General features: G+C 43.9%; 1 protein-coding gene across 1 annotated transcript in view; it reads left to right on the forward strand.

Moving 5' to 3' along the window:
- Positions 1 to 20843, forward strand: part of SUSD5 (sushi domain containing 5) — a 52982-nt gene that overhangs the window by 16184 nt on the left and 15955 nt on the right. Inside the window, exon 4 of the mRNA XM_072726342.1 lies at positions 16167 to 16355. Within this exon, the coding sequence (XP_072582443.1) occupies positions 16167 to 16355 (189 nt within the window). The remainder of the gene's footprint in view (positions 1 to 16166; positions 16356 to 20843) is intronic.

Here is a 20843-nt window from a genome sequence, read left to right on the forward strand (position 1 = left end):
CAAAAAAAAATAAAAAATAAAAATAAATAAAAAAAAAAGAAAAGAATTACAGGTATAGATATAGGTGTATACATATTTGTCTCTGTATAAATAGATATCTATATTATCCATCTATCGCGCGCGAGAGAGAGATGAGTGATAAAGCAAATGGGCAAAATGAAAACACATTGGTGAATCTGGATAAATGGTTTTATGGGAAATCCTTATTCTCACAACCTTTCTGAAATTTTGAAATTATATAAAAATGAAAAATTTCCAACAAAGAACGGTCTATGTACTGCTCCAAAAACAGCAATAAGAACAATAGGAAAAACAAAAACAGTCTGAATCGTGGGAACCAACATGGGAAGCCAGTTCATGACAGCTGCTCACCTATATGAGGAGCAATGCCATGTGTGGCTCATTAGAGTCAAAGTGCTCCAGGGCCCTGCCTCCAAGAGCAGCTTGTGTGAGCCTCCAGTGGCCTCCCCTCACCTCCACCTCAATGGAGATGAGTTCATATGGGGAAGACTGGAATCTTGGTCCTACAGGCCTGATTTATGAGGAGGCTTCAGATGAGCCATGAAGAGGACTCAGGTATGCATACCGAGAGGAGATTTGGGTTGGAGGGCTGTTCTCTCTCGAACATTCTGGAAAAGCAGGATGGATTCCCCAAAGTCACACAGAGAGAGTGAGTCCCTGTTCAGTGCTGCCTTTCATCCTTTGGAAAGAGCTTGTAAACCACTCCCATACAGCCCTCCGCCCACCTCAGAGGAGAGTTGCTTTTCCTCAGTGGAGCCTTTGTTGACAGCACCGTCAACAAGGGACATCTGTGTGCTGAAGGAGGGTGTAGGTGAAGTGTGGCTCAGCGTGCGTGCCTGTGCAGGATCATCTCCTCAGGTCGCCTGAACTCTGTACTGCTGTTTCTCTTTGGCAAGATGGGAAGAATGTAGCGCGTTAACTCCAAAAATGGCAGGCTTGTGCCTCGTAAAGAACCCAGAAGGAAAACAGAGCCTGTGGAATATCCAGGCAGCTTCCTTCCTGTGTTTCTCTTTTGAAATAAAGCTCATCACGAATGTAGACTTTTCTCATTTTCCTTCCAGTATTTTTGTTTCACTGACAGTGAATTTCCAGCCCTGTGGTGATCTCACTTAAACTAATAAGTGAAGTTATTTTTAACCAACTAGATGCTGATGAAATAAGTTGCCTCCACTTGTGTTCTCTGGCTTTGCTTCTCTTGGTGGCTTGTCTATGGGGTCAACTGCATGGGGTCTGGAGTCTCCTCTTGCCTTCTCCCTGTGGCACCCCCAAGGCTCCATGTCAAGTATGCTTCTGTTCCTCCTTGGGCCTGGCTGCGCTTCCCACCAGCCCACCTCACTGAGTGCCACTTTCCCTGCATACTTTACTGTTGCCTGTATTTCCCTAAAAACAGAAAAGGAATTATTCCCTTCTTTTGTGTCATCAACTAGAGAGCCGGATGCTCACCTTTTTGAGAGCAAAAAGACTTGTGACTTGTGGTGCTTGAGAGAGAGAGAGAGGAAGGACCCATGGCCACCCTCAAGGAGTTGGTGATGATATATAAGAATAAGTGAGAAATGAATGTGGGTGCTTGAGAGAGAGAGAGAGGAAGGACCCATGGCCACCCTCAAGGAGTTGGTGATGATATATAAGAATAAGTGAGAAATGAATGTGTTCCCATGACACAAAGGAAGGAGGGTAATTAGGGAGATTCCTGAGGTGGGCGCCGTTGAGGTAGAATTGAAAGGAGCCTATTTTGAAGGGATAACAGTTAGGGAAGGGAAGAGAAGACATTGCAGACAGAGAGAACAGGTGGGGCAACAGCTTGAAGCATAGGTCCCAGTGGTTCCAGGGAGACTAGCTCTGGGAGAGCCATTGTACTAGTGCTTCAGGGAGTGAATTGGGTTCAGTACACCCCTGGGGGCCCAAGTAGCAGCGGGGCAGGACTGAGGTCCCCACAGCAGGTAAGCAGTGATGCCCCCTCCTCTGCCACTCACATCCCCAGACCTAGACAGCATCAGATCTTGCTTTCCCAAGACTGAGGTCTTCCATTCCAAAAACTTAGGCTAGAACAGTCCTGATGCCCAGCCAGTTCCCAGGGATGGTAGGTGTCTGGGCAGCCAGAGAAATTGTGCCAGTGGGTTCTTAACCCCTGGGGTAGATAACTGTGATCTTTGTGACCTGGGGCTATAGGCACCAGCAATCTGACAGACTTCTCTGCTTCCTTGCTACTCAGAAGAGCTGCAGCTGCACTCAGAACCCATTGGTGCATGTAGGGAGACTGTGGCTGTGTGCATTGTGAGGAGGAGCCCAAAGTCTTGCCTCACAGACACACACGTGAGCTCCCAGAGCTGAGCACTCCAGTGGCAACTTTGCTCTCGGGGTTCTTGGAGGCACTTAACTGTGCACTGTTCCATAGCAGCCTCTAGACCAGTCAGAGTCACTTAGTGACCATCTGTCATTAGGTCTCCCAGAGTGTCCTGGAGAAAGTTCTGGAGAAAGAGAACCTAGAGCAAGGTGTACTCCAAGGGGAGCAAAGGCTACATGAACACTTACAGGATATCATCAGAAGGGTTTATAATACGTCTCTCAATCCTCCAGCAGCTTGTACAGGCCTACACAGTGACAAACCACCTAAAGCCATAGTTAGCAGTGATTCAAATGCAGGTCTTTCTTAGTCCAAAGCCCAGGTTTTCTGCTCTGTCACCCAGTATACACAGGAACTAGCAACCTCTTTGGCCTTCCACAGGGGCAGATGCTGCCCAGGCAGCCAGCATGGCATTGAGGAGCAGCAGTAGGTGGGCAGCCCTCCTCCTGGAACCACATCTCTGTCTAATGTCTGCTTGGGGTCTCTGATTTCCAGTTGCACTTCTGTTTATGCTTGAAAAGGATGAATAATGTAGATTCCCTGCCCTTCATGTCTCATCTTTCATTAGTGAAGAAGAGCAGAGAGAAACTTCGGGGCAGGGCGAGGATCCTGTGTGCCCAAGGGAACATGCAGGGCTACCGGGTTGGCTCAGGGGAGGTGGGCCTGGGCTGCCCCTCAGTGCAGCCAGGATCCCATTGACTGTGATGGAGAGTTTTGACTCAAGTACATTCCCTCTTTGGGAACCTGTAATCAAAGCCACCAGGATTTCTGATTCACATGCAACACGGTTGCAGAGCTGCTTTCTTCTTTCTCCTGGGCACCTCCCTTTGTGCATCAAGGCCTGCCCTGCCTTGGTTTACTCAATAGTAAGATCATTTAAAGGCCTGCCTTCCCAGATGTGGGGATTCAAATCCACACACCTAGCTCTCCAAGTGTGACTTTTGGGCAACTCATCAACTTACACACATTTGGACTTTTCCTCTTAACACTTCCCTTCAATAAGGCACACATGAGCATTCCCCTCTGTTGGTAGAGGCTAAGAGTTTCAGGTGTACTTTACAGATAAAAATGTTTCCGTTTTTAAATTTTTAAAAATACTTTAAAAATTATTTTTAAGTAATATCTATACCTAATGTGGGGCTTAAACTTACAGCCCCAAGATAGAGAGTTGTACACTCCACAGACCGAGCCAGCCTGGCGCTCATAGAAAAGTGTTTAATGGAAGGAGCAGCACTCATGCATGACTTCACACTTAGGAGGGCCTGGTTTGACACAGCTGTGCCAAGGAAGGGGTGGGTAGCTGGGGGGGCCACACAGGCCTTGGAGCAGAGTCAGAACTGCCTGAACTACCTCTTATACCCAAATTGTGAATGTAATCGCCTTGCGGCAGTGGAAAGTGCTGATCTAGGGGAAGAGATATTTTCACTATCTACTTTCAACACTACTGTACTGAGTGATCTATCACAAAGAGAGAGAGGGGAGGAAGGAAGGGGAAAAGTAGGTGGGAAAGGGAGAAGGGAAGGAAGAAATAGCAGATAGAATGGAGTGAGACCTCTGACATGGAAAATCTTCCAATACATATTACACAGGTCTCAGAATATGTATAGTGTGACCTAATTTATGTTGTTAAAAAATATATATGTATACTTTGTGCAGGAAAGCACTTAGTGTGTTTGAGAAACAGTGTACCTAGATTGTTCAAGTGACAGAGGTCAGGGCTGGAGAGGTGGGGAAAAGAGCTGGCTATGCAAGGGTAAAAACATTGGGCTGAGTTTTAAGGGGAAATGGGAAACCTTTGCAAGGTTTTCAGCTGGGAGCAAAAATTTCTGAAGATCGTTTTGGCTGCTAGTATGCAGTCCGACAGGAGATCGGGAACCTTCAAACTGTGCAAAGTGCTCTGAGCCCTCTGTTTATGACAAGAAAGTTAATCGAGCACAAAGCTAAACCATTTTGTATTCAAGGGAGACAGCACATTGAACATGGTGGTGCACAGTGGTTAGACCTATGGGCCCTGTACCCAGATCCTTGGGTTCAAATCTTGGCTCAATCATTTAACTGCCTTGGGAATAATATAAGAACTCATGACATAGAGATGTCAAGAGGACAGAATAGGCCAAGCAAGTACATCACTTATCCCAGGGCCTGGCACAGAGTAAAACCTAGCAAGTACAAGCCGTGACTGTCTTGTAGCTAGCTGCACACAAACTCTAACAGTACAGTGTGATAGTGCATGGTTTCTTCACCTTGATGTCACACTATTTCCAATAAAGGAACCCATAATTTCTTTTGGAAACACTGAGCAAAATTTAATATGCATATGCCATATAGCCAAGCAATTCCATGCTGAGCTATTGACCCAAGAGAAACATGACCACACAGAAAATGAGTTTACAAATATGCCTAGCAGCTTTATCATAAAAGCCAAAAACCGGAAGCAACCCAAATGTCCATCAGCTGGGGAATGGATAAAAAAATTATGGTGCATCCATATCATCGGTTATTATTTGGTGATGAAAAGAATGAAATATTAGGACAGGTAAAACATGGATGACTAACATTAAGCTAACCTAAAAAGCCAAACATAAAATGTTATATACTATATTATTCCATTTGAATGAAATTCTAGAAAAGGCAAAACTACCAGTGAAAGAATATAGAACAGTGGTTGCTTGGTTTGGGGTTTCAGAGGGTGTCCAAGGCCAGGATTAAGGAGGAAATGTTTGGGAGAGCTATCCTATACCTTAATTGTGGTGGTGCTTACACAGTTGTATACATTTACCAAAAATTATTAAGCTGTACACTTAGAATTGCCAAGTTTTTTTTTAAGATTTTATTTATTCATGAGAGACACACAGAGGCAGAAACACAGGCAGAGGAAGAAGCAGGCTTCCCGCTGGGGGCCTGATGTGAGACTTGATCCCAGGATCCTGGGCTCACACCCTAAGCCAAAGGCAGACACTCAACCACTGAGCCACCCAGGTGCCCATTGGCAAGTTTTATTTATGTAAATAATACTTAATATAACAAAAAAGAGAACAAGAAAAAATACTGAATAGCTTTAGAATTCCAAAATTCTTTTTTCCAGAGCATCCTGCATATAGTATCTCACTTAATTCTCAAAGCAGTACTGTAGGGAGGGTATTATTCTATTTATCCAGGTGATGCAACTGAAGAACAGAGAGATTTGGCCATTGTCTTTGGTCACACAGCTCCTAGGAGGTGCATACAGGAGCTCTTACCCAAGCATACTCCTATCCCTGTTCTTCCAAGATCCTCTGTGCAGGAGGTCCCAAGAGCCAATCTAGCCTGATACATCCATCTCCACCATTTAGCCTGAGGTTGCAACTCTAATCTGGACTTAGCATATGCCTCAAATTTTTTACCTCAGGAAGAGAATATTAAGAGCTAACACCCATTTAACACCCACTGTGTTACCTGAGTTCACTCATTTAACATAACAACCCCGCAGGAAGTACTATTGTTATTCTTATTTTATTTTTTATAAATTTATTTTTTATTGGTGTTCAATTTGCCAGCATATAGAATAACACCCAGTGCTCATCCTGTCAAGTGCCCCCCTCAGTGCCCATCACCCAGTCACCCCCACCCCCCGCCCACCTCCCCTTCCACCACCCCTAGTTCGTTTCCCAGAGTTAGGAGTCTCTCATGTTCTGTCTCCCTTTCTGATATTTCCCACTTATTTTTTCTCCTTTCCCCTTTATTCCCTTTCACTATTTTTTATATTCCCCAAATGAATGAGACCATATAATGTTTGTCCTTCTCCGATTGACTTATTTCACTCAGCATAATACCCTCTTTTACAGATGTGGAAACTGAGGCCTGGCAAGGTTAAGTAACTTGCCAAAATCACTCAACTAGCAGGTAGGGGAGCAAGGAGTCAAACCCAGACACGAAAAGATTTTGTTTTCTGAAGCATTTTGCTTTTTACCTTCAAAGAGCTCATCTTCCCTGGGGACTGCTGTTCCAGCTGGGAAGTGTGGCACTCATATTAGGTGGCCCTGCCTGCCAGTTTGCCTGGGGAAAGTTTGTGTTTATGCTTGTTGTCCCACTGTAATTATTAACAGGGCTCCCTCTCATTTTTGTAAGTGCCTTAATATGGATAATAAATTGTATGGTCACCCTAGCTATTATCAGTACAGGCTTGAATTAGAAGAAAATTCTCCCTGGGAACTCCTTTTACCAAAAAGGGGAGTGTGCATGAAGGGTAGAATGGCTCTGTGTGGATCTGGGCTTTACCCCACTCACCACAGAGGCTCATTGTTGTTGGAGCCCAGATAATCTGACAGATTCAGCAATGCTGCCCATGCCCATGGTTATTAAACTGGTTATTTGCTACTCTCAACTAGCCAAAGCCTGACCCCAAGAGTCCCTCAGCAATTGCTCCGTGTTCCAACTCTACTGGCTTTTTTCACCTTTTTCCGCCTAGCCTCTCTCACTGACCACTGCTGCCATACGAACAGTGGGAAACACGGGCCTCTATCTGTCTGATCTTGTATGAACCACTTTGTTTTGCCCTTCTTCATGGCCGCAGACAGCATTCAGCTCCCGTTTAGCCATCGGGCGCTCGCTGACATCTGGTTAGAGGGAACTGGGCATTCAAGTACCATCATTACTTGAGGAACGGTTCCAAAGACCATCAGTCTCTGTTTGCTTGGGAAGTGGAACTCTTCTTCTTCTTCTTCTTTTTTTTTTTTTTACAGGTACTTGTTTTATTTTTTAAAAAAGATGTTATTTATTTGAGAGAGAGCAATGTTGTGCCCAAGATTACGTATCCGAGTAACCACCAAGGAGCGACACCGATGCAAGCACGCTTTTACAAGCTCAAGCTTGGGTCCAAGTATACCCGACCCAGCGGAGCAGGGACTTGGACCTTGAGGTTAAGAGGCGCAGCAGTTTTGTAGGGGCCCGTGGCCAGTGAGATTGTAACACACACAGAAAGTTGCATAGTCATGTCGGTCCACATGCAGGTGGCCAACTGAATTACAATTTACCCTATAGTGACTGTTTGAACTAGCCTATCACTCTGGTCAGAATTGGCACAGATTTGGCGGGCAAAAGGTGGGGATTTACATTCTTTGGCGGTTAGGGGTTCCGCATTCCTATATGAGCGGGTTTCCAGTAAGGGTGTGCTCAGTGGCTTGACTAGGGTGGGGGAGTACCTTGAGCAATAAGCAGGTCATGTGGGGGTGATACATGAGATGGCGGGTGCAGCACAAAATGGAGTTAGTCCTGCTCTGCTTGTTCAGGGGTAGGGGATTTTTGTTAAATTCCTTGGGTCCCACAGCAATAAAGAGCATGAGTGGGGGGAGAGGCAGATGGAACAGGAGAGGCAGACTCCCTGCTGAGCTGGGAGCCTGATGTGGGGCTTGATCTCAGGATCCTAGGATCATAATCTGAGCTGAAGGGAGATGCTTGACTGAGCCACCCAGTCACCCCTGGAACTCATTTTTATTTATGTCCCCAGTAAGTTCCAGGCATATAGTGGAACTAGGCAAGACATAAGGTCATTTAATTCTGTTAAAAACCATAGGAAATAGGTGTCACTAAAAGGTCATTTAATTCTGTTAAAAACCATAGGACAAGGGTGCCCATGTGCATTTTTTAATATATTCTCTAATTATAAACATGAATAGGTGGTCACTGTCATAGAAAGTCTAAAGAAAATTCACATCATTTATAATCAGTCTACCCTGAGATAAGTACTTAAGCATCAGCCCTGGTTACCCTGCATTTTTATTTAGTTCACCAAATTGGGGTTTTCTGGACAATATATAGGTCTGTGTTTGTTTGTTTGTTTTTCACTCATTAATATACATCTTCCCATGACACTGCATATGCCCCAAAGGATGACTTTTTAATGGCTGTTATGACAATGCATTATATGAACACACCATAAATTAGACATTTTCCTTTCATTAGACATTTTGGTAGTTCTATGGTTTTCATTTCAGTATTATTTATTATACCATGATTGAACATCCTCATACATCAGTTTCTCTGCCCATCTTTAATTATTTCAGGCTCTTTTTATAGTTATAATTTATTGAGAACTGTGTGTCAGAAATTGCACTAAGACCTTGTCTGCTAAGACCTTGTGCCGCACAGACATGGTCACCTGCCTACACGACAACAGTCTCCTCCCCCTTCCTTCAACAGAACCATCCCCCCCCCACCCTGCCGGCCAGGAGCCTGTTGCTAGAATTTACCAGCACACCATTTGTCAGCTGGGGGAATAAGCAAGCAAGAAAGAATGACCAAGAAACACAAAAAATGTCAACATGTCAAAAGAGAGGGAATTACTTTAAGCAGTCAGAGCAAATGAAACAGTTTGAAACTGTTTAGAAAATAATTCATATTCTCATTGAGCAGCTCCTCCATATCCCATTAGGTACCATCCCATCTTTCTCCTCTCCTTCATGGCCCTAAAATTCCTCTACGTTCATCGTCTTCATGATCTCACTTCCCATCACTCTGCCCACTGCTTCCTGGCTTCTGTCCTATCATGGAAGTGACACCGTTCACCAAGGGTACTGGTAGCTTCCCTGTGGATGACTGCAGAGGCTGCGTCTCAGCCTGCATTTTGCTTGCTCTTTCTGCAGCCTTAAGTACCTGACCATGCCTTGCTCCTTGAAGCATGTTTTCCCTTGACTTCCTTTGGGTTTTCTTTGTATCTGTCTGGCTGAGTGGTAACCCTGGTAAACTCTTCATTCTCTGCTCACCTCCTGGGTTCTCACCTGGGCCTCATCTCTCCTTACTTAACATTTCAGTAAAAAAAAAAAAAAAACATTTCAGTAGCTTCAATTCTCATCTAAATGCTCATTAATCCCAGATCATTCTCTTAAGCCTAGACCTCTCCACTAAGCCCCAGATTCCATACATGCAACTGCTTATGGGTGCTTCTCTTAGAACCTCAAACTCCACTGGTCCTGCCCTGTGCTCACCCCCCTTATCCTGCTTACCACCCCCACACACACACACTCACCCCATCCTCTCCTTTACTCCCAGAACTTTTCAATGGTAAATTCTGCAAAAACTTTCCTTCTCAGCGTCTCCCAGACCCATCTGGGTCTTGCCATCTATACCTCACTTCAGTTCCCGCCCTACTCTCCTGGGTATCTCAAATGGCCTCCTGACTGGCTCTTCAGTTTCCAGGATATTTCCTCAATCCGTTCTCTACCCTGCAGCAGTGCTCCTTGTAAGGTGCCAAGGGGATTGTGTTATTTCCTGTTTTTAATTGTACCCCCTTCTCCACTGGACAAATTCCAGACTTCCTGGTTCACAAAGGCCTTCCATAAACTCATCCCTGCCTGCCTACCTTGTACTTTATACTTCAGTTTTACTAACTTCTTGCCATTCCTCAACTCAGGAGGAATGATATCAAACATATTTGATATCAAAACACATTTTAAAGCTATAATAAACAAAATCACTTGGCACTGTAGAGAAACACAAATAGATAAACATGTCGATATGAAAGGCCGGAAGCACCAAAACAGACCCAGTGTGCCTAAGTATAAGTCTGTAGTGAGGTGGTGAGACTTCCAGTCAGTGGGAGAAGGTTGGGTAGATTGATAGTACTGTGATTGGTTAGGAATTTGGGAAGCTAAGCAATTCACTCTTGTACTGATATATGGAAATCTCTTGTAGATTGATAAGGTAAAGACCGTAATAGAGAAATACTTTTAAGAAATACAATGGTCAATAAATATTCAACTCTTTTTACCAATTCAAAGATATGCATGTTAGTATAAGAAGTCACTTTTTGGTTCATAAAATTGTCAAAGTTTACAAAGATGGTAGTCCCCGGTGTACTGAGAAGAAATGGGCAAGTTTATATACCACTGAAGGGTATAGACTGTTAAAACACTCATATTCAACTTGGCACAACCTATCAGAAGCTTCAAAAATACATATGCCCTTTCACCCATCAATTCTATTTTGAGTATTTTATTCTAAGGAAATTATCATGGGTAAGGACAAAAGTATGTTACTAAGATGTTCATTGCTTAGTAAGGGAAATTGGAAACAATGTTAATATCTAATAGGAGAGTCCATATGGCAAGTCCATACAAATGGGATAATATATAGTCATTTACAAGTAAATTCAAGTAATACAAATATTTGGGGTGCCTGGGTGGTGGCTCAGTCAGTTAAATGTCTAACTCTTGATTTCAGCTCAGGTCATGATCTTAGGGCTGTGAAACGGAGCTCTGTGTCGGCTCTGTGCTGGGCATGGAGCCTGCTTAAGATTCTCGCTCTTCCTTTCTAAAAACAACAACAATAAATAGTACAAATATTTGTTGATGGGGAAAAATATCATAATATTATGTTAATGAAAAGCTACAAAAGAAAACAGTTATATCATCACGTGGCAAAATACCATGTGTGCGCAAAACTGAAAACAAAACCCATATTAACAATGGTTATCATTGGTGAAATTCAAGGAGAATTTTTATTTTTCCTGTGGTATTCTTTTCCCTGAGAAATACCTATATGGATAATTTTAAAACTTTAACCATGAAAATTTCCAAACAACCACAAAAGTAGCAAGAATAGTATCACAAATCCTTATCTGGCTGCCACACAGCTTCAAGGTCAATATTTTGCCAATTTGACTTTATCTATTTTCTCCAGTGTTTTTCCCCACTGAGATTTTTTTCTATTGAGATATTTTAAGGCAAATGCTGGATATCACAAATCTCATTTTATTCTAGAACATTTAAAAAATTATTTTCTACCAGGGGAAACTCGGGAACTGATATCACATAGATTCCATGTGACAGTAATTGATTTAAATGTATTGATTGATATAGAATTTAACTGCATATAAACTTGCCCACACACTTGCAGTACTCCCCGCTTAGAAAGTCTGCAAGTTAGAAACCACTCCCCTAAGGCACTGGTCCTTGTCAAATTCAGTTCCCCTTGGGAGAGGTTGTGAATAGTTTTTACTCATTTATACTTCATGCTGAATAAGTTGCAGTTTTTCTGAAGGGGAGATATTTTTTAAATTAACTTATTTTGTGGGGTATGATTTATACCAACAAAATGCACAGATCTTATGATTGATAAGTTTTGACAAATGTGTACACCTGTGTAATCAACACCAAGTCAAGATACAGAACATTTCCTTCACCCCATAAAGTTCCCTGGAGCCTATTTCCAAAGATTCACTGCCCCTCCTCATTCCAGCAGAACCAAAGCAATCTCTGTTCTGATTCCCATCACCATATATCAGTTTTGCCTGTTTTTGAGGGTAGGTTTTTATCTAGAGGACTAGTTATCCAAGAATGGTCCCTGGACAAGTAGTGTTAACATCACCTGGGAACTTGTTATAAATGCAAATTCTTGGGCCCTAACTATGACCAACTACTGAGTTAGAAACTCAAAAACACAGCAGTCTCTGTGAGAAGGGGTGTGTATGTGTTACAAGCCTTTGGGTAATTCTGATCATGTTCAAGTTTGAGGAACACTGATATGGAAAGCCTGGGAACTAACAATAAAGTTGGACAGAAGAGAGAGGGCAGTGCCAATTGTATATGGGGTGAGTAGGGTGGTAGGGAGCTGGGCAGGTGTACACTAAAGACAGCTTCTTCACATAGCTTAGAAAACACCAAAAGGAAGGAAGCAAGGTCAAGCATTTGTGTCAGGATTTCTGCATCTTGGTTTTGCAAAGTAATTGTGAGAGGCTATAAGTTTAAGACTTTTCAAAAGAAAAGCATCAACTTTTATATGAGTTCTAAATCCTGTGGAAACTGGTTATCAGAAGCTGTGGTTGGCAAATGAGTTGTTTATCAATACTATTTTAGGGACAAGATCTTTTATAAAATCTCTTTTCTTTGAAGGGAAAATAATAGAAATTGCTCTTTATGTTCAAATGGCTGAAACCCACCTTTAGGTTCTGAGAAATTCCCAAACCACAGTTCCTAGCTGCAGAATAATTGAGAAGTAGCAGTAAAGGCTGCCCAAATGTAAGTTTCTAAGCTTACATCCTATTCTAAAGAGAATAGGATCTAGGTATATAGCCAGCTTTTTTTCAGAGCTCCCTTGTGAGGTTTAAGATGGGAAGGTTAATGAAAGGAATTAATTCAAGTTGGGCCTGGACATAAGTGGTGCTTTTGGCATGCACTTGGTTGTGTTAACACATACAACTGTTGTCCTAGAGTTTCTGAAATCACACCACCTAAGAAGCAGCGTGTTTCCTGTCTTGAACATTTGTGGGAAATTCAGAACTATATGGTCTGCGTACGCAGACTCTCAGGAGTATGATTGTGGTTTTCCCAAGCTAGATTCTAGCCTGTACCATTCTAGAAATTAACTCCGAGGGAGAAGATCCCATGAATCTGGTAGGATGTGAATTTGGCCTGAAGTTCCCCTTTATGCTCTCCGAGAACAGTTACTCTGCTCCTGGATTTTCATTGCAAGGAGTTGGTATTGTGTCCTACAGATAGAGCTGTGTGAGACTCATAGTATTTACTGGTCCTTTGATAGTGAATGTTTGATGAAGAGCCTCCAGTTTCCTAGAATTAAGTCCTGGTAAGAGGACAGAAATTGGGGTGTCCAGCACGAGTCCTAGCCAGCCAAGGAAGATGGAGAGAGAGATGGAGGCCGTCGCCCCTAGGTGCTAGCTGAAACTCGGCCAGCCTTGCTTGACTGAGGAGTTGGTCCATTCTTCTCAGGATGCCCTGCTCAGACTGAGTGATGATGAGACTCTGCTCAGCGGGGGGACCCCTGGATTTGTGGCAACTTTCAGATGGCTGCCTGGCCCTACTTGCCCCATAAATGAAACAAACACTTGATCTCCTGGGCAACACAGCCAAGACAGTTTGGGTTAAAATGCAGCACTCTGTGCCAGCATCCTTAAAAGGCAACCACACCATTTTCATTCCAAATCTCTTGTTCTCTTAAAGAACATGCATAGCAATGACTCTCGTTGAGAAAGTGCTACCAAAATTACAAGCTGACAGGCCACTCAGGGTGGCTTAAAACACAAGTTCTGTCTTCTGTCTTCATCTTTTCTTAGCTTAAGTAATATGCTTCTTCTTAGGTGATTTGACTGCATACGGACTAAAAGCTTTCCTTTCCAACATAAAACTAGAAGAGGAAATTCAAAATAAAAACTATCTCCTTTATTTAAAAAATACAATAAAAAGCCTCACCACATCACTTTAATGCAGCAATTCCACTTCTAGGAGTTTATCTTAATAAAGTATGTACCAAAATGTACATATGAGCCGTTCATTTTGTAGCATTGTTTATCATAGTGAAACCTTAGAATCAACAAAATGTCTACGTAGTGACTAAATAATGTGCTATGGAATCGCCTTTCAAAAAATGGTACTATGTAGAAAAAGCTCTAGAACATTGGGGGGAAACAGACTTCTAGTTTTTAGCCCAGTGTGTAAGGAAAGAAATTAAATCAATAATTAATAACCTTGCCAAACACCAAACCCAGATGAGTTCACTAGAGATTCTACCAAACATTTAAGGAAGAAATTATACCAGTTGTTAAGACAATCTCTTCCAGAAGTTAGAAGCAGAGGGAATACTTCCTAACACATTCTGTGAGGCCAGCATTACCCTCAAACCAAAATGAGACAAGTCACTACAAATAAAACTACAGACCAATATCTAATAAATATAAATGTAAAAATCCTCAACAAAACATTAGCAATTTGAAAATAGTAATACATGAAAAAGAATTATACATCAGAACTGAGTGGGATTTAGCCCAGATATTCAAAAATTAATGAATATAACCCATGGCATCAACAGGCTAAAGAAGAAAAAGCATGTGATCATATTGATAGATGCAGAAAAACATTTGAAAAAAAACCAATGTTCGTTCGTGATCAAACTTAGCAAACTAGGAACAGAAGACCACACAGTTCTTTAACTGTGTAAAGAACATCTACCAGAAACCTGCAGCTAGCGTCGAACTTAATGGTGGGACATTTGAAGCTTTCCCACTAAGATCTATACTTTAAATGGTATACATTTAGGTCACTACCTGAGAGGATGCAGTAGGGAGGCGCTTCAGGCCACAGCTGGAGCGTCCACTGCCCACCTTGAGGCGCAAGTCTGACCTTTGGCTCAGGCCCCAGCTCTGTGACCATTAACCTCTTCCCCCAGCTAATACCAGTGAGAGTGTTACTCCACATGCCTGGGCTCTGTGTTAGGGTCAGCCCCACAGAGCTCTGAATCCAAGGGTCTCACATGAGCTACACCCCAGGGTTCCTAATCAATGCAGAAGCAGGAAAGCTTGGATTCCCTCCCCCCTCACCTTAGTCAGCTCCCTTGCTGACTGAAGTGTTGGGTTTTTCATAAGCAATTTGCAGGTTTACTATTTATTTATTTATTTATTTAGTATTAATACAAACCAGTCTACATTCATTCCTAAAAGGCTTATTTCCAGCAAATAAATAAAAATATGTACCAGTAAAAAAACATTCTCATAGGAGAACTAGAACTTAACAGGACATCTGGGTGGCTCAGTGGTTGAGCATCTGCCTTCAGCTCCGTCATGTTCCCGGGTCCTGGGATTGAGGACCCATCGGGATCCCCACAGGGAGCCTGCTTCTCCCTTTGCCTGTGTCTCTGCCTCCTCTGTGTGTCTTTCATGAATAAATAAATAAATAAAAGAACAGGGGTGCTAAAAGGAAACCTGGGCCCCAAAAGTGACTCTTGGGGCCAGCGTGAGGGCAAAGCATTGACAGAGGTTCCAGGGATTAGGCACAGGCTCTTCTCCGTCTTCACATCTAAGCATGGCACTCACCCACAGAGGGAGCCCAAATGTAAACTGCAGACTTGGGGTGATAATGAGGTGTCAATGTAGGTTTGAAGATTGTGACAGAGGTGCCAATGTGGTGTGAAATGTTGCTAATTGGACAGACTGTGCATGTATGGTGACAGGGGATGTATAGGAACTCTGTACTTTCTACTCAATTGTGCTATGAACTGCTCTAAAAACTAGGTTTTTTAAAAAGCAGGTATCAGTAATACCTGTGTATGTGGTTTTTAACATAAATAAGATCATGTCATATTCATACCTGTCTATTCCTACCTAACTGTGCATGTATGTTAGTGTCTGTCTATACCTGTATCTGTATTTACTTGTATAGACCAAACTGGTAACAGTGTCACTGTCAGAATTGTGGCCGGGGAAAGGGAGAGGCACCTTTTGCTGCACTTTACAATCTGTAGCATTTTAGCTTTTTAAAAAATATTTTAAAAGATTTTATTTATTTATTAATGAAAGAAACAGAGAGAGAGGCAGAGACACAGGCAGAGGGAGAATCAGGCTTCCTGCAAGGAGCCCGATGCGGCGCTTGATCCCAGGACCCAGGATCATGACCTGAGCTGAAGGCAGATGTTCAACCACTGAACCACCAAGGTGTCCCACACTTAGCTTTTTGACAGAGTACCTGTTCACTTAGGTAAGTAAGACAAAAAGGAGCTTGCTGCTAGGCATATGTTTCTGGGTCTTCCTTTCAAGGAGACATTAGAGGGTAATGTTGCCTGGCAATTTCAAAATATAAAGTTGTAGCACTTTGTAGCACATGTATTCATTAGACAAGTATCTTTCCGAGTGCCCCCTTTGTGCCGGGCATTTGTCCAGGCTCTGGGGATGCCAGGGTGAAGAGGAAATAGCCCCTGTGATCCCAGCTCAGGGTATAGGCAGGACCCAGGGAGGGGAGAATTGCTTTTAACCTTATTTTCTCCCAGGCTGCAAAAGTTCCTCCATAGTTTGGGAAAGCTCACTGTGACTCCTTTTCCTCAGATAAGCCGTGTGGAGACCCACCTTCGTTCCCACACACCATCCTGCAGGGCCGCACAGGCCTGGAGATGGGAGACGAGCTGCTGTATGTGTGCGCCCCGGGCCATGTCACGGGCCACCACGAAACCGCCTTCACCCTGCTGTGCAACAGCTGTGGGGAGTGGTACGGCCTGGTGCAGGCCTGCGGGAAAGGTAAGCTGCCCGCCGGCTCCGGCCCGGCGCCCACACACTGTGAGCAGAGCCACTCTATTTGTGCTGGATGGGTTGGGGTGGGCTCTTCTCCACAGAGATCCCTTTGAAAGAGGCTTTTAGACCTTTCCCCTGAGTTCTGGACCTGGCAACATCTCCACTTGACTTGAGGTTAACTTTCTAAATAAGTTAGAAATCTGATCAAGATGTGGTACCATGAAAAAAAAAAAAAAAAAAAAGATGTGGTACCACGAAATAATGCCTGTGGTAAAAAATGACCCCAGATCGGTAGACAGGGCCAGGAGGACTGGTCATGAACATGGGATGCAATCTGGGCTTCCCTGTATGGTGAATCTTGTCACAGGGCATAACCCTTGCAGGGACCTCACTGGCTTTGCTATGGTATGTGACAGGAGCTTTTGGCTCTGGGGGTGGGGGGTGGGGGTGGGACCAGGCTTGGAAACCAGGGTGTGCCCACAACAACACGAGTAAGTCCTGCTCCCTGGCCCCTGAGGCAAGGAGAATACTCTAAGACTGCTGTGTGGCCTGGCTCTGCTGACCAGAGCTGCCTGTCGCTGCCCTGATGCCTTGCTCTCGTTCCTGGCCTACAGCTCCTGCCAGTCACGTGAACCTAGATATTTAGTTGAGACTAAAAAGACTCCAGGTGAGCATTGAGCATCAGAAACCTGATCTTCTTCCCCTAGATGTCCTCACTCCATTATTGTCATACCTGGAGGTCACAGGCTTCTTCATCCTACCTCAGCCCAGTCTCTTGGGGATTTTCCCAGTAGCAGAAATCACTGTCCTCAGCCACAGCCTGACCTGGCCTCCCCATTCCTGACGTGGGCTTATGGCTTCATGCCAGACTCTGAATTGTTCCCTGACCTCATAGGGCTGCTCTTACCCCAAGACTCCTTCAGAGACCACTTCCTGACCACCACCCCCGAGATATCTGGGGACCAAGCAGAGGCTGGCTCCATGGAGGGGAATGACTCCAGCACCACAGTGTGAGTGAATTTATTGGACAGTCAGTCCCTGGAACGTCCTGCAGATCCCACAGGGGAACCATGACAAGAGTAGGGTGCTGTCTTGTCTGAGAAACTTATCCATGTCGTCACCTAAGCTGCGGTTTGTTGTCTTCACTGCTATTTACTAAATGTGAATACAGCACCATTTATTTCTCCAACATGCTGGTGGACATTTGGCTTGTTTTCATTTGGTGGTCATCACAAGCTACACTGCCATGATTGTTCTCATCCAAGTCGTTGAGTTCACATGTGAACATCTTTCTGCTGGTTCCTGGGAGTGGATTCACTGCCCGTGGGGTAGGTGTGTCTTCAGCATGAGTAGATTCTGCTAGAGAGTTTTCTAAAGTGTTCCAACCACTTTACTTTCTTGTCTGAGAGTTCTTGTTGTTCAGCATCCTCACCAGCCTTCAGAATTGGGAGACTCTTACCTTTTTGCCAATCTGGTGACTATCCTTTGTTGACTTAGTTGTAATACTCATTTGTCTGGTTGAGCACTTGCCACATGTTAAACAGGCACTTGCATTTCCTCTGTAAAATGTCTATCCAAGTCTTCTGCCCATTTTTCTAAATGATTCAAATTATTTACATAATGTAGGATTTCTTTTTACATAAACTTTCATAATATGTTGCAAATATTTTCTCTCATTCTGTGGCTTATCTTTCTCCTCTTGGAGGATCTTTTAATGAATAGGGTTTTTTCTTTTTAATTGTTTATTTCACTACTTCTCAAACTCTCTGTGGACCATTAAAAGTTGTTTTCTAGTATTAGCAGATTGATACTTTAGCAAAATACAGTAAAAATAAATTAATATAAAGCTAAAATAGGGGTATCTGTGTGGCTTAGTCGGTTAAACACCTGACTCTTGGTTTTAGCTCAGATCATGACCTTCAGGTCTTGAGATGGAGCCCTGACTTGGGTTCCACTCTCAATGAGGAGTCTGCTTAAGACTCTCTCCCTCAGGGCGCCTGGGTGGCTTAGTTAGTCAAGCATCTGCCTTCTACTCAGGTCATGATCCCAGGGTCCTGAGATCAAGCCCCACATCCCCTGGGATGGAGCCCTAAATCAGGCTCCCTACTCAGCGGGAGTCTGCTTCTCCCTCTGCCCCTCCCTGGGCTCATGCTCTCTCTCTCTCTCTGTCTCTCTCACACATGGTCTCTTTCTCTCTCTCAAATAAATAAATAAATAAAATCTTATTTAAAAAGCTAAAATAAAGATATTTCAAATACAAATACTAGTTTTGTTAAATTAAATAAACATAAAATTCCCTGCCAAATTATTATGAAAACTTCTAAAAACATCCTCTCAGTGTATCTATGTGCCTTGTTGCAGACTAACAACAAAAGTTACAAGTGGACAAGTGCTAGAAGCATTTATTGAGCAATCTTCCAGCACTTTTCCTCATCATTATAACATCACTGTTGTTTTGTGGCAGGCAGGAGCTCCTTGCCAATACTGATCATTCACCTGCAGGGAGGAATCAGGCATAAGACCAGAGCTTGCTGTTTGTTAAGTGTGTCACCTCAAAACAGACCCATGCCCACCCTGAGATTGATAACGAGCTGGCTTTATTTCTGGTGAACTTCAAGCCTGGCCATCTCAGGAGCCACGCCCACCAGCCAAATGGGCTGTTTACAGGCCCAGTCTAACGAGAACTAAATGCAGGTTTTGTGTGTCTGCAGTGGTGTTTATCTTCTCAGGGAAAGGCAGAGCTGTTAGAGCTTTCAGCTCTTGGACAGGAATTCTGGTTTCTGGACTTGGCTGAGTATACAAACGGTTACCGTATTCGATGCCCTGTAGATTAAACGTTTAAACTAGCTGTGTCATTATAAGGAGTGTGTATGTGTTACAAGACTGTCTTCACCTGGGATTTTATTCCCTTTTGCACATTTTATTAAAAGATCTTATTTATTTATTCATAGCAGACACACAGAGAGAGGCAGAGAGACACAGGCAGAGGGAGAGCCTGAAGGGAGCCTGATGTGGGACTAGATCCTGGGACCCCAGGGTCACACCCTGAGCCGAAAGCAGATGCTCAACCACTCAGCCACCCAAGTGTCCCTGCACATTTATTTTTATAGTGAACATCCACTTTTGTGATGAGGGAACTGCTTCCATTGGAGAAGAGTCATCTTGGGAGAGTGGGCCACAGAGGGTTTGGAGCTGGCCCCAGGCGGGTTTGGATAACAGCTCTTCCTTGGGGCTGATTGGCCACTCCACATGCCTTTCTATGGCAGGACCCAGGTGCTATGTGTACAAACTGGAGCAAACCTGCCCCAACACCAATGGCAATTCTGTAAACGAGGTGCCTCAAAGGAGACAGAAGCAGTAGATGATGCAGTGGAAGGAATGGCTGGGAAGCAAGGTGAAATTTTAAAGGAAGCGTGCATTTCCAGTTGGTGGAAATGCTCAATCATATGAAAGGCTGCAGACATCTGCCTTGGCTTCACAGCATGTGAAGGTTCTGGTGGCCTTGTATTTTCAGTGTGAACCTGGGGAGTGGAGTGCTGTGAGTAGCTTAATGTGTTGAAACGAGGAAGAGGATGGGGAGCAGACAATTCATTCTCAAATTTCTGGGGCTCATGAAGAAGACTAGGCAGAGACACAGGGCACAGCTGGAAGAGGATCAGGGGACCACAGAGATTGTGTGGCTTTGTTTTGTTTGCTTGCTTGCTCTTGTTATCTGAAGGTGGAAGAGACTTCAGTCTATGTAAAGCAACAATGGGAAGGCTTCAGAAAAGAAGGGAAAATGAACTATTTTCTTGACTTCCCTGAGTCTTACTTGGCTCATATGAAACCATGGATACTAGTTTCACGAATTCCACTGTGGGCTTCCTGCAGGTGCCTCATGTAGGATGGGACCTGTGACATGAATGGGCTCAAGGAGTGTTATTCTTTCCTTTTTACCTTCATTCTGGTCTAGGAGAGCATTCAGGCCCCCTCGTTGATGGGATCTAAGGGGCTCTGTGCATGACTCTGTCTCCCTCCCTGCTTCCTTGTAGGTTGTTGACTCTAGTGCCTATTACAACAAGTAGCCAAAGGCATTCTCCGACTTATAACTCTCTGTTCCTTGAGTGAGAAGTTGGTCTTTGCCAGCAGATGTCTCAGGTTCTGGAGACCAGAAGCTGGAGTCACAGCTGCCTCACTCCTCCAGGGATTGCTTGACTCTCTGTACTGGGGCCTGGCTACTCACCCTCCTTCCCTCAGGCCCTCAGGATGTGGGACTTCCCTACCCTTACTGCACAATATTTTTTCATTTCCTTGTGAGCTACTGGCGCCTACTCCAAACCCCCTGGTAGAACCTGCCCCTACATGTTGCCTCAGGAGCTCCTCTGCTGAGGTCATGACAGGGTCTCTGTCCCTAATTTCCCCTCTTGACCTCTGCAGGCCCAGAGAGCCTCAAGGCATGGGTTCCTTGGACGTTAAGACTTAAAAGAACTCCGGGATCTGATGAGTTTGGTATCT

This window comes from Vulpes vulpes, chromosome 11 (assembly GCF_048418805.1).
Source record: "Vulpes vulpes isolate BD-2025 chromosome 11, VulVul3, whole genome shotgun sequence".
Classification (NCBI taxonomy): domain Eukaryota; kingdom Metazoa; phylum Chordata; class Mammalia; order Carnivora; family Canidae; genus Vulpes; species Vulpes vulpes.